This window comes from Protopterus annectens, chromosome 4.part1 (assembly GCF_019279795.1).
Source record: "Protopterus annectens isolate FY-2018-M chromosome 4.part1, PAN1.0, whole genome shotgun sequence".
In the NCBI taxonomy this organism is placed as follows: Eukaryota; Metazoa; Chordata; order Ceratodontiformes; family Protopteridae; genus Protopterus; species Protopterus annectens.
This window is the reverse complement of record NC_056734.1, coordinates 1,008,416,470-1,008,433,520: the sequence shown is the minus strand read 5'-3', so window position 1 is coordinate 1,008,433,520 and position 17,051 is coordinate 1,008,416,470. Positions and strand designations below refer to the sequence as shown.

The following is a 17,051-nucleotide window of genomic DNA, read 5'->3' as shown; positions in this document are numbered from 1 at the left end:
CTGAGCATTTTTTTATCTCATTTACAGCCAGTATGGAAGAGATGGCAATTTCTAAACAGGCTGTCTGAAAATAACTGGCTCAGTGCATTAACTTTTGTTACTGTGCTATTGGAAAGATCCTGAAAGGGCATGTTCAGCCACATTCTACATGAGCCACAGTAACAGTTGATTTTATTAGAGGGGTGAGCACCCTGGCCATTTTGGTAGTAGGCACTTCTTGTTTACAACTTGTAGATTGGGCATTGCATCCCAGTTGTCATAATTGCTGCAACAGTGATCTGATAATACAGTTATGTAAGTATGTTGTTATAGAATGAGTAGGATCACTGTAGTACAGCTTTCCTCTCTCCATCTACGCTGCTTTTGTTTTTCCCTTGAGCATCCAAGGGCTGGAGTGGTTACCAAATCACCTCCATAGCCTCCCACACCTGCCATCCTGGGGAGGTCTCTACATTTTTGAGATCTGGTTGTCTTTGTAGGATCCAGGATTCTCGGGTTTTCTTGTTTAAAATACACAGTATCAGAGTCATGAGAGGACTTCCAGGGAGTAGATCATGTTGATAACCAGGAAATGCTTGGAAGGCTGTTAGTGCAAGAAAACTAAACATGGCACAGGCTGACCACCATCTTATACTATGAACATGTTCATGCCCCAAGGAAGCTGGCATAAGCTTGGCCAGGAAGAATGGTGTATAGCTGTGTAAGTAGGCCTGGATTTCAGGCCTTCAGCAGCTGAAGTCCCAGTAGTAATGACTACAACAATGATGTAACTGAGTGCCTACTGTTATGGTACGTTCCTCACACAGTTTTACTTTCCTTACTCTTGCCATACCTATAGTAAGTCATTCACTAAACATTTGTGTACATTTAAAGTGATACACTGACACTGACCCAGTATGTCAGAAAAAGAAGACTGGAGAAGGTTGAATTGAAGCTGAGATTTTAAGGTGTTTGCATGAAAGACCAGAACTATACTCTAGTCTAGATCAACACTGCAAATTACAGCGACAGTGGAATCCTCCAATTTGCAGAGCCAAGTTGCTTCAGACACTATAAAATTATTTCACCTGAAAAGTCCCAGTAAATAGAACTGTGATTTATTCTAGTGATGACTGTCCTTAGTATCCGAGTAAGTAAGCTTGGAGAATATTGTGGCATCTTCCAGTGATTAATAGCAGATGTTTCATTGCAAAAGGCTTTCCTGTTTTTGATGGAAAAATTTTTTATTTCGAACAGCAAACTTTAAACTTCAACAGTGATTTATTGGACTCTCCATAGTAATATTTTTTTGGAAATGGAAACTCATTTCATTGTGGTAGTCCTGATGTTTATGCCGTGAAAATCCTCCTCCCTTCATAGCAAGAGATGTCCATTCTTAGATCAGTGTTGCAGAATTTCAAGCTGTTGGGTTATCTCGCCAAATAACATGGACATCCATAGCAAAGCCAAAACCATCAATAGAGCTATACATCTGACATGTGACCTAAGCCCGCAAGGGTGCATAAGCTGACGTATGACAGTAAAACTTCAGACTATTTCGCCACCAATCCAAACACAGGTCTCACACCCGTCAGCCTGTTCTATCCATGGTATTTGGTATCTTGTGCCTTCACTGGTTCAGATAAGTACTCTTTTAGGGAACGTTCCTTGTGTTTTCTTAACAGTTTGTGTTTCAGTACTATTAGATGTCAACTAATAAGGAAAAAAAGTGCTGTTGTGGTAGGCAAATTACCTACAAGGATTTTCACTTCCAGCGTCTCTTGCGCCTAGATGCAGAGTTATAAAAATTGCAATATCTGCCAATTGTTCATACCAAAAACCCTATATACTCACCTTTTCTCCCTTAATTCCTGGTGACCCAGCACCTCACCCATCCTAAAATGTCAGACTTTTCCACTCCTGACTTCCCATTCCTTCCAAAGAAGAAATTCAAGAGGCTTATAATTGATCCTTTGACTGCTCAGTCTCTGACATACCAGCTGAGGTTTTGGAACTTTGGGTACATTTGACAGTTTCTCAGGTTTCAACTACTGTGACCCTGCTGGAGGCCAGCATGATGTCTGATTCCCACACAGCCGATACAACTGATCTTACCAAAGTTGGTGAGAAGGGGGCAACTTATCCTATTTCAGAAGGACCCAAGGGTATTCCACAAATTAGTATGGGAGGAAGTACCAGGGTCATTAATCAACCTTCATCAGGAGTCTGATCTGCACAACTTGTTAAAGTGGGCATCATTCCCAAAAAGTAAACACAAAAAATCAAAAATGTTTCCTCTACTCAGACATCCCAGTAAGAGTTTATACTTGTGTGACTTCGTTCATTGTTCTAAGATTAACCAAGAGTTTACATGTACCATCATTTTTTTAATGACTAAGTTTTTTTTATACTATTATATTATCTTAAATAAAAATACCTTTTGCTTCCTTTTTCAAAGAACATAAGGAAATATCTATACACTGAAGCTAAAGAGAAGAATCATCCAGAATTTTTAGATGGTTGGCAGACCACTATTACAAAGGTAGGGCTTTGCAGAATGTTTTCATTTAAGTTATAAATTTAGTACTCTAGTAAATGGAGTGTGATGCATATTGTATTGAGAATAATACGTACACATTTGCCTGACAAGTTTAACACCTTGAGATGGGTTACAATCATTAAGCCCTGTGTGTAAAGTTTTAGAAAGATTATTAATATTGCACTGTAGGGTATTAAATCATGTTTTACATGTTGTGTTTGCTTTATTTTATGCAAAGTGGGTTTTTTTTCCGAAATGAAGAAGAATGGAGTTAACAATAAAGATCATGAATCAGTAAGGACATCTGCATAAGTTGGCTATAAATAGGTTTGATGACATGTAATGATTGCTTTATCTGTAAGATGGTTTATATTACTGTCAGTTGAATAAACTGCTGCTTTTTAGTTAGCCCACAGTTTATATCCTCTGTCTGAACTGAGTATACTTTGTTTTTAAACTACCATTGTCCTTATGGAAGGAGTGTTCCATTTGCCTGCCCATTATTTTTGGCTCTTGAAATACTTCCTCACATTGCCCCTTTGCATCACTACCATCTTTGGATTATATTCTATTACTTCTTCACATTTCTTTCTGGAAAAAAAAGAGTACTCTCTTGAGCTTTGTAGACCATATCAAGAGATGTCCCTTCTTTTCACTGTTGCAGCATTCATTGCATTAGGGATCCATTGCCAAAGGCGGCCCAACATCTGGCTGGTGTACCAAAGCCCATAGGTTGCTTTAAGGTACTCCGTACATCACTTATGTTCCTCGCGTAGCATAGGGCATAAAGGTAATGTCCGGACGTACCTTCCTTGGAACTTCTTATTTATTTTATTCAACATTTGTTTACCAGGAGAGTCCAACTGGGACAGAGCCTATTTTTAGCAGAGGACCGGGCAGAAGTGCTCCAAATGTATGTCTTTGGAAAGTGGGAGAAAACTGGAGCACTTGGAGGAAACCCACGCAAATGCAGGGAGAACATGCAGACTCCACACAGAAGGCACCCCAGATGAGAATCGAACTGGAGAAGCTCTTGCGGCGAGGCTTACTTCAATGTTAACCGCTGTGCACCACTGTGCTGCCTGTCCGAACGCCATCTTTTGATCGTCTGTCTGAATGTCCGTTCTGTTGCTGGTTCACCAAGCCATTGCAGATAAGCGCCCTGTTGGGTTTTATTTTACTTACCTTTTTTTTTTTTATATTGTTGCCTGTGGGGTTTCATGTCATCCAAGAAGGATAAATGCTAGTGTGGGAGACAAATTCCTCATAAAGACCACCACAAATAGTGTCTGTTTTGCCATGGTGCCTCGCACGACCATATGTCCTGTTCTGTCAGGCCTTTTGTACAGAAGACCCTTCATAAACTCTCTTCTTTAGCACTTTATATTGAAAACCAGCATCTTAAGCTTCTTGCGAAGGACATGATGAAGGGAACTTCCCATTCTGACCGATGACTATCTGTGAAGAAGGCCAAGAAACTCAGGCTGGAATCTTCTGCTGTTCAGCCTGTGCTGGATATCTCTCCCGGGGCACGTGAATGCCCGGAGGTTCACCTGGCTTTATCATCGCATTCCTCTATCATGACCAGGTTGGAGGCCAGTGGGGACCTGACTTAAAGTACATCCGAGGAGGCATTGCAGACATCCACTTCAGACATTTAGGGGGAACCATGGCTGATTATCTGTGAGAGGCCTAGGGGTGTTCCTCAAATCTTAGTCAGAGCAGAAGTCCCTACTACCATTATTGAATGCCTTTATGGGTCAAGACTTTGTAAATTCTGTAAGGCGGATATCTCATTGAAGAAAAAGATTAAACCTATTTCGCCTGCTTCTAAGGATCCACAGAGTAAATGGCAGTCCTTTCACTCATGGCTTGTTTAGTGCTTTAATGACATTGAAACCTCCTTAGGGAGTTTCTGTTCCAGTCCCCCTTGGTCCTCTACCCACCATAAAAGACCCAGGGAACAGGATTCTTCTGCGGAAGAGCTGTATTCAGATGAGGAATCCCTTTCTTACTCCTCTCAGATTCTCTCTCCTTTGGATTATGGATCTGAGGAAGCGGCCTCTATCAGTCCTCATACTCCCTTTGAAGAGATTTCTTTTGGGGAAACAATATCTAGGATGATGGAGTTCTTTAAATGGGAGTATGGTCAAGTTTCTGAGAAAAAAGGTATTATGAGCTGCAGCAGATGGGATTCTCCAGGACCTCCTGCTGCTCCTCCTGTCATGGCTGCTTTGTTGGATGCATTTGCTAATGCTTCTAAGGCTCCAGGCTCCCAGCCCCCTGCCCCCAAGAAGTCTGATAGTTTCTATAGGGTGCCTGAAGACTGTAAGTTTTTGTACAGGCTGTCCTTCTGCTGACCTCTCTGTGATGTCTGTAGCTTTTGACAAGCCATCTCAGTTGTTTTCTTCTCCTAAGTTACTACCCTCTGATAAAGATAGCAGAACTATGGAAAGGCTAGGCAAGAAGGTTTATACTTCTGTCAACTTGACTTTTACAGCTGTTAATTATCAGATCCATATGTCCAGGTACTTGTTGGCTTTTCTTTCCCAGGCCATTCAGGTTATTTCTGATCTTCCAGACTCTGGGTAAAACTTTTGCCCTTTCCCTGTTGGGAACTTTCTCCCAGGTGGCTCGTCATTCCATCAAGTGTAGATGTTCTTTGTGTTTCACTGTTGCAGTCATCACATTTGTGTTATCCCTGCCAGGGTAGCCCTTGGCCGGCCTGAATACCAGAGGCTTAATATTTCTGCATCAGTTGCTGTCGCTTCAGGACTGATGTCAGGTCGTCAGTAGTATAAAGTAAGGCAGCCGACACCATTACATCAGTTTTTCTTGCCCTAACCTGTCAGGAGCCCTCCAAGTAGGAGCCAGGTTCTGGTGAAAGAACCCCACCAGTAGAAAGTAAATACCAATATGTCCCTTGTAAGGAAAGAGAAGAAAAAAAGGGGGATGGAGGGAGGGAAACCAGGACTGCAACAGTGAATACACTCGAACATCTACATTTATGTTAAGTGTACACAACTGTACTTTATGATGCAGCTGATGCTTCCTCTAGAGCTGCTGTTTTTGAGTCGGTGATGAGGAGGTATTCCTGGCTTCAGCTTCAACCTTTGCCTGATGATATTAAGGCTAAGTTGATGGATGCTCATTTAGATAGTGAACAGTACTCGGCGAAACTGCTTCTGCTTTAATTCCCTTCAGGATTAGGGCAAGGCTTTACAGGAACTTAAACATGTGTTTGTTCCTCCTGTGCCTAAATTTCAGGGAAATTATCCCAGTAAGCCAGCTTTTGTTCATAGGCAATCTCGCCCTCCTTCTAAGGATAAAAAGCAGTGGTAAGCGGGCTCTTCTGCAAAGGCTACTCAGACGTTTGTGCCTCAGAGGTCTCCTCTTCCTGATAAACGAGGTGCTCTCTGACTAGCCTATTCTTCCCAACCACTTTCCTCTTTGCCTCTATCTCTCTCTTCCTGTTTGGCTACAGATTACTTAGAATTCCTGAGTTCTGTCCATTGTCCACCAGGGATATTTCATGGTGTAGAAACCTCTTCCCCTTTTATGGGTATTCCTAAGCCCCCACAGGAAGAGCTGTCCTCCTTTCCAGAGGTACTTCGAGATCCTTGACACAGGGCACTATTCAGCAGGTGCCTGTGTCCCAAAGGGGGAAGTGGGGGGTTATTCCAGGATGTTTCTAGTGCCCAGAAAAAGAGGGTACTTGGAGACCAGTTCTAGATTTGTCTCATCTAAACACTTATCTGAAGGTGTTCTCTTTTCAAATGTTGTCTCTTCAGGCATTGTTCCCTGTTTTGTTTCCTCGGGCTTTATCTGGTGTCTCTGGATCTCAAGGATGCTTATCTCCATATCCCGATTTATCCCCTTTTCGTGAAGTTTTTACATTTCTCTGTTGCTTCCTGGTATTTTCAGTTCTCTGCTTTGCCCTTTGGCCTTTCTACTTCCCCAAGGGTTTGCGCATGTTGAAATGCCTCACTCCTGTGATTGCTTTTTGCAGGCTTCAGGGTCCAAGTCTTTCCTTACTTAGATGACCTTCTGTTTCAGGCATCCTCTCCAGAGACATTAATGCATAATCTTCATTTTCCCATTTCCCCTTCTGCAAAGTCTGATGTTCACAGTAAACTTCAAAAAGCCTTTTCTGACTCTTTTTCAAGACCATATTTTTCTGGGGTGCAGGATTCAGATTCTGCCTATGCTGGCATCCCTGCCTCTTCCCAAGACCTTCTTCCTCTCCTTTCTGAGAGCTCTGAGTTCATGGCATCCACCGTCCCTATGCTCCCTCTGGCCAAACTCCACATGAGAAAGTTTCACTGGATTCTGAAGTCAGTTTGGCTTCAACATGCGCATCCCCTAGAATCTGTAATTCCTCTTCTACCTTGTCTCAAGAAGGAACTTCACTGGTGGATTCAACAGTTGTCTCTAAATCCAGAGCTCCCCTTTTCATCCCCCTCTTTACTGTCAGGAACTGTTCAGACTCTTCAGATGTGGTATGGGGAGCAGCTTTTGGCTGCCTGAGGGTGCAGAGGGTGTGGTTGCCTCTTCAGCAGAAAGAGCACACCAGTGTCAGAGATGAGAGCTCTTCTGCTGGCGCTACAGATTTTTCATCCTGTCATCTCCCCTGGACCTGTCAAGATGTTTACAGACAGTACCACATTGATGTGGTATGTAAACAAATGGGGGGGGGGGCAAGATCTTATCTTTTCCAGTTGGCACTTCTAGTGTGGGATCTTGCTATCCAGCATCAAGTGACTCTTCAGGCAGTTTACATTCCTTCAGGTCAAAACATTGTGGCAGATATTCTGAGTGGTCCTTAACTCAGTCCCATGAATGGATACTTCACAAGGCTGTGATTATGGACATTGTTCACCACTGGATACCCCTCAGATAGATCTTTTTGCCTCCCTTCTGAACAGACCTATTTTGTGCCAGAGTCCCAGGTCCTCTGGTTTGGAAAGTGGATGCCCTATCTTTTTCTTTACACTTTCCCTCCCCTTCCCCTCATTCCAAAAGTCCTGTTCAAAATTCAACAGGATGCTCCCAAAATCTTGTTGGTGACTCCCTTTTGACCGAGACAGCATTCGTTCCCACTTCTGCATTTAGTCAAGGGCAGTCATCACAAGTTACCTCACAGGGTTGACCTACACACACAGGACAAGGGATCTCTCATCTATCCCCACCTGTCCACTCTTCAGCTGACACTGTGGGTGATAAGATTTTGATTCCACATAGACACCATTTTTCTGAGGACGTGCTTAGAGTCCTGCAGGAGGCCAAGAAACCGAATACTAGGAAATCCTACTTATCCAAATGGAAGAGGTTTTCTGTTTGCTGTCTTTCTCATAACCTGGATCCACTTTTTGTGGATGTTCCTTTGGTTCTGTCTTGTCTTTGTGAATTGCTCAATGCTGGGTTGGTTTATTCTTCTGTTAAGGCCCACTTACCAACTATCTCTGATTGTGTGCCTTTATCTCCTCCTTTAGCTTGTAGAGTTGAAGCTAAGCAATTCCTTAAAGGTGTCCTTCATATTAGGTCTCCCAGGAAGCCTGTTCCTCCTCCCTAGGATCTTAATTTTGTTTTGGAAAAACTGACTTGGGGTCCCTTTGAGCCTATAGGTTTAACTTCCTTGCAACATTGCTCTTGGAAGACTGTACTTTTGTTAGCCCTTACTTCTGCCAGACTGGTGTCTAAGCTTCAAGCCCTTATGACTTGTCCTCCTTTTTTTGGTGTTTCATAAGGACAAGGTGTCCTTGCGTACTAATCCTTCTTTTATGTCCAAGATGGTGAACGAGTTGTCCCTTAATCAGTGTATTCATTTGCCCGCATTTTTTGCTTCTCTTCAATCTGCCAATGAGAAGGTACTGCACACGGATGTGCATAGACAACTCAGGTTTTATTTGGATAAGACTATTAGGAAATCTGATCAGCTCTTTGTTTCCTTTCATTTTAGGTCCTTAGGATTAGCTGTGTCCAAGCAGACAGACAGTTTCTTCTTAGATCTCTAAAGCTATTTCTTTTTGTTATTCCTTTCGTGGTAAGAGCCTTCCTTATTCTGTTAAGGCTCGTTCTACTGGAGGTGTGGCTTCTTCTGGTGCTTTTTTCAAGGGTTTGGATACTAACTGTTCTTGAAGCCACTACCTCGACTTCAGTGCATACATTTACCAAGTACTACAAGTTTGGATGGAATCTCCAGAGCTAGAGCTGGTTTTGCTAGGGCCATCCTTCATGGCTTCCTAGAGGGCTCTGCTGGCCCTTCCTCCCCCAGGTTTTCTTCCTGAGCTTTGGCAATCTTCCTAATGTAATGAATACTGCAGCAGTGAAATGAAAGGACATAGTACAGTTGTGTAAAATCTTACCATAATGATAGATACCTTTCTATTCACTGTTGCAGTATTCACTCCCTACCACCTTCCCCTGTTTTATTTGTCTTCTGGATGTACTGGTTACCTCTTTTTTTTTTCCCTTGGACTGGCGAATCGTACTGGTGCTCTGTTCTGAGGGTGGTACGTCCAGATGTCACCTTTATGCCCCATAGGTTCATAGGTAGGTACTAGGCTATCAGCCATAGGGACTATACAAGCCTAGCCAAAAAGGTACCCTGGCTTTCGCCACCCAAGAAAATTATTTTCCTGTGCCCCTGTTGAGCAGAGCCACAGAGGTGATCCTGGGGTGAATTTCCTATTTCCCGTCCAATCATCAATATTTTTCTTGAAGAGTGCTAATGAGGAGCTTTGATGTAGATAAGTAGTTTGTTCCATAGTATGGGAAGTCTCTGGGATGGGAATCTATCCTTCCAGCATGTTCTCTTTATTGTGGTGACAAGGTTTAGGTCCCTAGAGCGTGTAGTTCGGAGGGATTGGGATTTCTTTAAGTGGGGCATGTCCAACAGCTCTGGGTTTGACATAGCTTTGTATGTTAGGCAGAGATCGCCTCTGAGTAGGCAATATGCAACAGAGTAAAGCTGGAGTTTTTTTAGATGGTCTGCGTAGGGCATCTGTTTGAGGCCAGTAATCCTCTTTCCTCTTTGTGAGGTATTTCTGCGGCCTTTCTAGTTGTTGTAGATGTCTTGTGAGGTACATACAAAAAAAGGTGTACTCTATAATGGGTCTAATGAGTGACGAGTAGAGGGAAACAATGACCTTTTTTTTTTCCTGGATGAGAAACCTTTTGTGATGAGGTGTGCCACATAGAAGGATTTCCTGACTACTGTGGTGATGTGATTATCAAAGGAGAGACTACTGTCCACCTGTGTCCTAAGGTCTCTTATCACACTTTCGGTGTTAAGTAGACTACCCACCTATGTGGTAGCTCATGGGTACAGAGTTTTTACCAAAGGGGATAACAATGCACTTTTTGGCATTGAGCTTGGGGCCATGGCTTTGACACCAGGCATCTGTCTCAGTGAGGCCCTTTTGTAGGATGTCCACATCGTTAGAAGTTTCAATTATGGCTCCTAGTTTGCAGTCATCTGCGAACTTCATTAGTCAAAGACCTTCTGTGTTAGCCTGTATTTCAGAAAAGTAGATGCCAAGTAGGAGAGGACCCAGGACTGAACCCTGTGGTACTCCACTTGTCACTGGTCTGAAGCCGGATTTGGATTCTGCTACTTTCACAGTGTGGGTTCTGTCAGTGAGCCAGTTGGCAACCCATCTTGTGACATAGGGGTTTATACCTAGTTTAGTGAGTTTATCAATAATTCCAGAGTAGGGAATGGTGTCAGAAGCCTTGGCAAGACCTAGATAGGCTGTGTGAACCACTTTACCCTCATCTGCGGCTTTCGTGACTGCTTCAAAGAAGTCAGTCAGGTTTAGGAGACATGATCTGCCTTTACAAACCCGAATTGGGTGGGGTCCAGAGTTTGGAAATTACCAGTGTCTTTGTTTATAAGTTCTATGGCCTTGCAGACCATGGCGGCTCCCCCTTTGTGGAGTGGGATAACCGTCGCTCTGCGCCATTCAGTGGGCACAAAGCCTGAGGTGAGGCTATGATTGAACATGGTGCTTAGGTGGGGTGCCAGTTCATTCTGTAGTTCATGTAGAACTCAGCCTGGGATGTTGTCAGGTCCCATGGATGCTGTGTCCTTGGCTTTGGAGTGTGTGTTTTTTTACCTGTGCAGCCGTGATTATAGGAACTTTGCATTCTTCCGGTATAGAGATGGGCCCTTTAGGGGTGAGGGAGTAAAGTTAGCACTGAACCTGTCTGCCAGGATGTTGGCACTATCAGTTAGTTCTGTATATTTAGTGTTATTGTGCTATAACTCAGAGCAGATCTGAGTGTTGCCATTGAGATTCTTTGTGGTTGTCTTTACAATCAGTGGCGATTTTGTTTTCATGACTAGCTTTGGAGGATTTTATGAGGGCTCCCATCTTCTTACTGAGGCTGACCAGGGAGTTCTTCTAGTCATGGGATTTTACTCTTTTTTGCAACAGTTTCTTTCTTCTGTTGTAGAGTTTATGGCAGGGGACCACCAGATTGTCTTCCTTTTTTTTGGAGGACAGCATCTTGGTTCTGTTAGGGATAAGCATGATCCATGCACTCATGTAAGTGCTTATAAAGTGCATTTGTGTAGGATTCAGCAGTCATACCTCTGTTGTCCGTCTGCATGGGTGTTATGAAGTTTGCCACTTCTGTCTTAAGAAGCATGAAGTTGGCTTTGGAGAAATTTTTTACGGTGGTTTCCCTAATTGGGGGGGGGGGGGCAGAATGTGGATGTCTAGGGTGATTAGCTTGTGGTCGGATCTGACCAACGAGGAATTGACCTCTGGTGTGGAACACCGGTCGACCATGTTGGTAATGACCAGGTCTAGGATAGTGCTGCCCCTGGTGGGGGCGTGGATAAGTTGATCCAAGGCATTGAAATTTATGAATTCCAAAAAACGTTGAGCAAAAGAGTTGGTACATGAGTAGTTTTCCCAGTTAATGGTGGGGTAGTTGAAATCGCCCATTATTAGGGTGTTGGCTTGTACCCTAATATTTTCAGTGTATCAAGAAATGAGGAGTGGGAATCCTGGGGCATGGTGGGGGATCTGTAGCAAGTTACAATTTGGATTGCGGTCTTGCCCTGAGTTAGTTGCATTTGGATAGTCTCTGATGCATTATGCTGAGCAGCTAGCCTGGAGGTGTGGATATCCTTAATGAATATGGACACACCTCCACCTTTAATGTTTCGGTCCAGGTTATGGTATGAATTATAGCCTGGTAATGCAGGGCTGATGTCCTTCAAGGATGCATCTGCAGTCCTAACAAATGGGTTGTCCTGGCCTCAGGCAGCCCTTCGGTCGGCCGGATTCCAAAGTCTGGGTCTGGCCTCGGCTGGTGTCGCACTTCACCCGAAGTCATAGCTGCAGTTCTTCGGGTATAAAGGCATCAGCCGACGCCAGTTTCCTCAGTCTTTCTTGCCGCGTGGCGCCCGAAGCAGAAGCTGTTCGCAAGTGCCGGTCGGTCAGATCCAGAGATTACTACTACCGAAGACTTCTAAAAAGCTAAGTACCCCGTTGGGGACTCTATCTTGCCTCAGCCGATGTCAGAAAAAGTGAATAACTGTTTAACTTGTGGGGAAACAAATACCTCATAAAGACTTCCACTCTTACTGCCTACCTTGTTTAGGCCCAGACCACGACGTAGCAGCTTGTTTAGCCTGTGCTTCCTTCAACCGACGGACGCTTAGACGTCGGTCGGAGTTTGCAGAGGAGTTTTTCGGCTCTGCTTTTGCTTATATCATGCCGTCGGAGACTCCGACTTCACATTTAGCTAAAAAGCATAAGGAAAAGGACCGACATTTCGCGGTCCGCGGTTTCGGCCGAAACCGCGGTTAAGCCAACCGCGAGTGTCTCGGTTTCGGCTGAAACCGAGTCTGCGGTTCTTCCTTCGGCCGAAAGCATGCCTCCTACTACCGAGGCCTCTTCCAGCATGGCTGAATCTACTACTGAAATTCCTCCTGCTCTTACAGTTTCTCCGGATTTATCAGATACTATTCCCGTAGATGTATCTACTCCTGCACGTGGAGCTGCTAGGCCCCCTGCATCCATGTCAATTAAGGCCTTTGCCAGGGCTAAAGCAGCTAAATCTTCCAAGGCCGTGCCTACTAAAGCCCCCTCTCACAGGCCTAGCTCTAGTACTCAAATGCTTAGTCTAGCAGAGGATCTCATTTCTTTGATCAGGGGATCCCAGTCTCACCCTGATAGGGCCTCTCAACCCCCTCCAGAGAAGAGACCTAGAGCAGAACCCCCTGAGCCAGTTTCTACTGATTACTCCTCAGATGATTCAGAAAATACTAACCCTCCAGAGGGCCCTTATTCTCCATATGAGGACTCTGATGCAGAGGACTCCATTCCTTCTGCCTCTCCTCCTGAGGAATTTTCTTTTGGGGAAACCTTGCATGCTATGAGGGAACAATTTCAATGGCAGGGCCAGGATTTCTCAGACTCTAGGAAAAGGCTTAGGACTTTTTTGCATTTGCCACAGCATAGGCCTTTAGCCATTCCTCCAGTACTTACAGTTGTGGATGATGCATTTAATGATGCTTGTACTGCTCCTGATTCACTCCCTCCGGCCCCTGCTAAGCCCGACAGATACTACAGGATTCCGGACACACATAATCATTTGTATAAGGCTCCTTTTGCAGATCCTGAAACTATTTCACAGGGCCCCAAGGCTGTAGCAGCTTCCTATGCCAAAAACCCACTCCCCTCTGAAAGGGAATCTAGGGCCTTGGAGAGATGGGGTAAAAAAGTTTATACTTCTGCTACTCTTTCGGCTAGGGCCTTAAACTGTCAATTCCACATGATTCAGTATCAGGAATTTATGTTAGATCAGTTATCTAAAAAGCTGTCCTCACCTGAGCCTTTAGACAGAAAGTCACTTCAGGAAATGGTACATAACATACAGCAGGTCAGTAATCATTCCTTAAAATGCGGCTATGATGCACTGGAGGCCTCCTTTAGATCAGCTATGACTGGTACAGTGATCAGAAGGCATGCATGGTTAAAAGAGCAGTCCTTACCAGACCATGTAAAATCAAAGCTCCTAGATGCTCCCATGGATAAACACAATTTGTTTGGTTCTCCTGCACAGCAAGTGCTGAAGAAGGTGGAAGAGAAAGCAAAATCTGTCCAGACAGTCAAGAATTTCTTACAGGTCCAGCCTCCAAGGTTTAGTAGGAACTGGCCTTCCAAGAATTGGTCCTTTCCAGACACCAACAGAGCACAGAGAGGCAGGAATAGGCGCACAAGAGACAGAGGTCAACCCAGAGGTGCCTACAGGGGACGTCAGTGGCAGCCTAACAACCAACGAAGTACTACTGCAGACCCAGCCACTACCACTTCCACAGGACAATCACAGTGACTTGGCTCTGAAGCCGCCTACCAGGGAACAACTAGAAGCACCCTTAGGCGGAAAGCTAGCCTTATTTTCATTAAACTGGCATTGCATTACAGGAGACAAATGGATTTTACAGACAATAGACAAAGGTTACAGGTTTCACTTCCATACTCTACCAAGGAAGAGAGGAATGCCAAACCTACCTCCAAATCAAAAGGCAAACGCTCTACAACAAATAGACAACTTAAAAAGGATGAGAGCTATAGAAAAGGTACCTTCTATGGAACAAGGGCAAGGATTTTACTCCAGACTTTTCCTGGTGCCAAGGAAGGAAAATCAATGGAGACCTATTCTAGACCTGTCCGCTCTGAACACATACCTCATTGTCCCAAAATTCAAAATGCTGACTCTACAGCAGCTTCTTCCCATGCTGGGCAAGGAGTCTTGGCTAGTAAATCTAGATCTCAAGGAGGCATACCTGCACGTCCCCATATGACCAAATTGCAGAAGATACCTCAGATTTCTTCCAGGATCAGAGCATTATCAATTCTCAGCATTGCCTTTTGGCTTATCTACTGCGCCCAGAGTATTCACGAAATGCCTGGCATCAGTAATTGCTCATTGCAGGCTTCAGAGAATTCAAATTTACCCTTACCTGGACGATTGCCTGTTACAAGCGGACAACAAAACAAATTAACAAAAGACTTGAAAAGGGTCATTCATCTACTGCAAGCCTTGGGATACACAGTCAATATAAAAAAGTCAAGGCTGTTGCCATCCCAAAGGATAACCTTCTTGGGTGCAGAACTGGACACATCAAATCAAATGGCATCCTCACAGCAGAAAAACAAAAGCACCTTCCACTCTACTTCATGGCATTAACAACGCAGAACCAGCTTACAGCAAGGAAAGTCCTGCAAGCCCTGGGTTACATGGCATCCTGCATAATATTGATCCCACATGCCAGACTGCATATGAGGAAGTTGCAATGGTACCTCAGGAATTTATGGTCTCAGCACAAGCACAGCCTAGAAACCCAAATTCCAATAATTCCATGCCTGAAGAAAGAATTCCGATGGTGGGCTCAGGCCTGTCAATTGAACAAAGGACTGCCCTTCCACAGCCCTCAACCAAGCCAGACTATCACCACAGACGCCTCAGATCTCGGTTGGGGCGCACACATGCTGGACAAGTGCTTACAAGGCTTATGGACTCGACCAGCTAAACCTCCACATAAACCAAAAAGAGATGCTGGCAGTAAAACTGGCAATTCAAGCATTCAGACCGTTTCTCCAACAGGGGCATTTGCTGATAAGGACGGACAACACCACAGTTATGTGGTATATCAACAAACAGGGAGGCACACATTCATATCCTCTATGCCGGATGGCAATGGATCTCTGGAATGTGGCCCTAAGCCTAAACATACAGCTCAAGGCAATATTTGTGCCAGGAAAAGAAAACATACTAGCAGACATCTTAAGCAGGACTACCACGGATGCCCACGAATGGATGCTGCATCCAGACATCTTCAAATCCATCACAAGGAAATGGGGACTACCAGAAATAGACTTATTCGCATCCCCACACAATCACCAATTGAAAAAATTCTGCACAAGGACATACCACCCACTTGCTTAGAAGGTGGACTCCCTATCTTTCAGTTGGAAAAACCTGACAGCATATGCATTCCCACCTCTTCCTTTGATGCACAAGGTGCTATTGAAGATCAAAGAAGACCATCCAAGGATCATACTGATAGCTCCAGACTGGCCGAGACAGCACTGGTACCCACTACTGAGGAGTATGTCTCGGGAGCTCGCATGGCCTCTACCCCTGGTCCCTTTACTGCTGACACAGAACAACTTCAAAACCCTGCATCCGAACCTGAAAACACTGCAGCTAGCTGCTTGGAGCATTGCATAAGACAAAATAACCCAGATTTATCTCAAAGGGTTAAAGACATTATCTTGGAACCTCGCAGACCCTCAACAAGAAAAACTTACTCAGCGAAATGGAAAAGATTTCTCTTTTGGAGTGCAGCAAAAGGGCAAAATGTAGCACTGGTAAACATAGCTAACATCCTGGAATACTTAGCAGAGCTTTTCCACAATGGCCTGTCTTACTCTTCCATTAAGATTCATCGTCAGCTATTTCAGCAGAATACAACATGGATCCTCCAGTCTTCTCTCATCCTCTACTCAGGCAGTTTCTGAGAGGAATCAAAAATGTAAAGCCACCAAGGAAGCCACCACTGCCTACATGGGACTTGAACTTTGTGCTAGAAAAGTTGACACTTCCCCCTTTTGAACCAGCAGCAACAGCAGAATTACAGTACTTATCATGGAAGACTGCTTTCCTGCTTGCAATCACTTCAGCAAGAAGGGTTTCTGAACTACAGGCATTAATGGCAGTGCAACCCTTCCTTATCTTCCATCAGGATAGAGTGTCCATGAGAACTAATCCTACCTTTATGCCAAAGGCCAGGGTATCTTTAAACCAAGCAATCCACCTACCAACATTCTTCCCCAACCCACAGAACAGGGGAGAAAGACAGCTGCATACCTTGGATGTGCATAGGCAATTGCGCTACTACCTGGACAGAACCAAGAACAGTAGAAAAACTGACCAGCTTCTGGTAGCATATGCCACAGGAATGGAAGGAAAAGCAATTTCAAAACAGACAATCTCTAAATGGATAGGAAATTGCATTAGATTTTGTTATTCTTATCATGGAAAGGCAACTCCAGAAAATATCAGACCTCACTCCACAAGGGCTACAGCCACTACTACAGCTTTTTTACGAGGAGTGGCTACAAAAGACATTTTAGAGGCTGCTACTTGGAGCTCCGTGCATACATTTGCCAAGCATTATAATCTACCATTATACTCCAGATCCCGAGCAGGTTTTGCCACTGCTGTGTTGCAAGGGATCTTAACTACACCATAATCTTGTTAGGGCCTCCTCCCCCAGTTTGGCTATGGTATTCTACCCATTTGTTAGGACTGCAGATGCATCCTTGAAGGACATAGTACAGTTTTGTACCTACCATAAATGTAGATGTCCGAGAGGTATGCATCTGCAGTCAAGATTACCCACCCGCCTTCCCCTCTGTGGTACTCCTAGGGTATTTGCCCATCTTGTAGCTAGCTGGGGGAATCTATTATGGTGTATTTGTTTGTATATATGTACATACATGTTCAT

At 44.3% G+C, this 17,051-nt stretch overlaps 1 protein-coding gene across 1 annotated transcript in view; it reads left to right on the top strand.

Annotated features, from left to right (window-relative positions):
• The window catches only part of SENP5 (SUMO specific peptidase 5), a 1,029,054-nt gene that overhangs the window by 862,972 nt on the left and 149,031 nt on the right, over positions 1–17,051 (top strand). Inside the window, exon 9 of the mRNA XM_044070892.1 lies at positions 2,438–2,521. Coding sequence (XP_043926827.1) covers positions 2,438–2,521 — 84 coding nt within the window. The remainder of the gene's footprint in view (positions 1–2,437; positions 2,522–17,051) is intronic.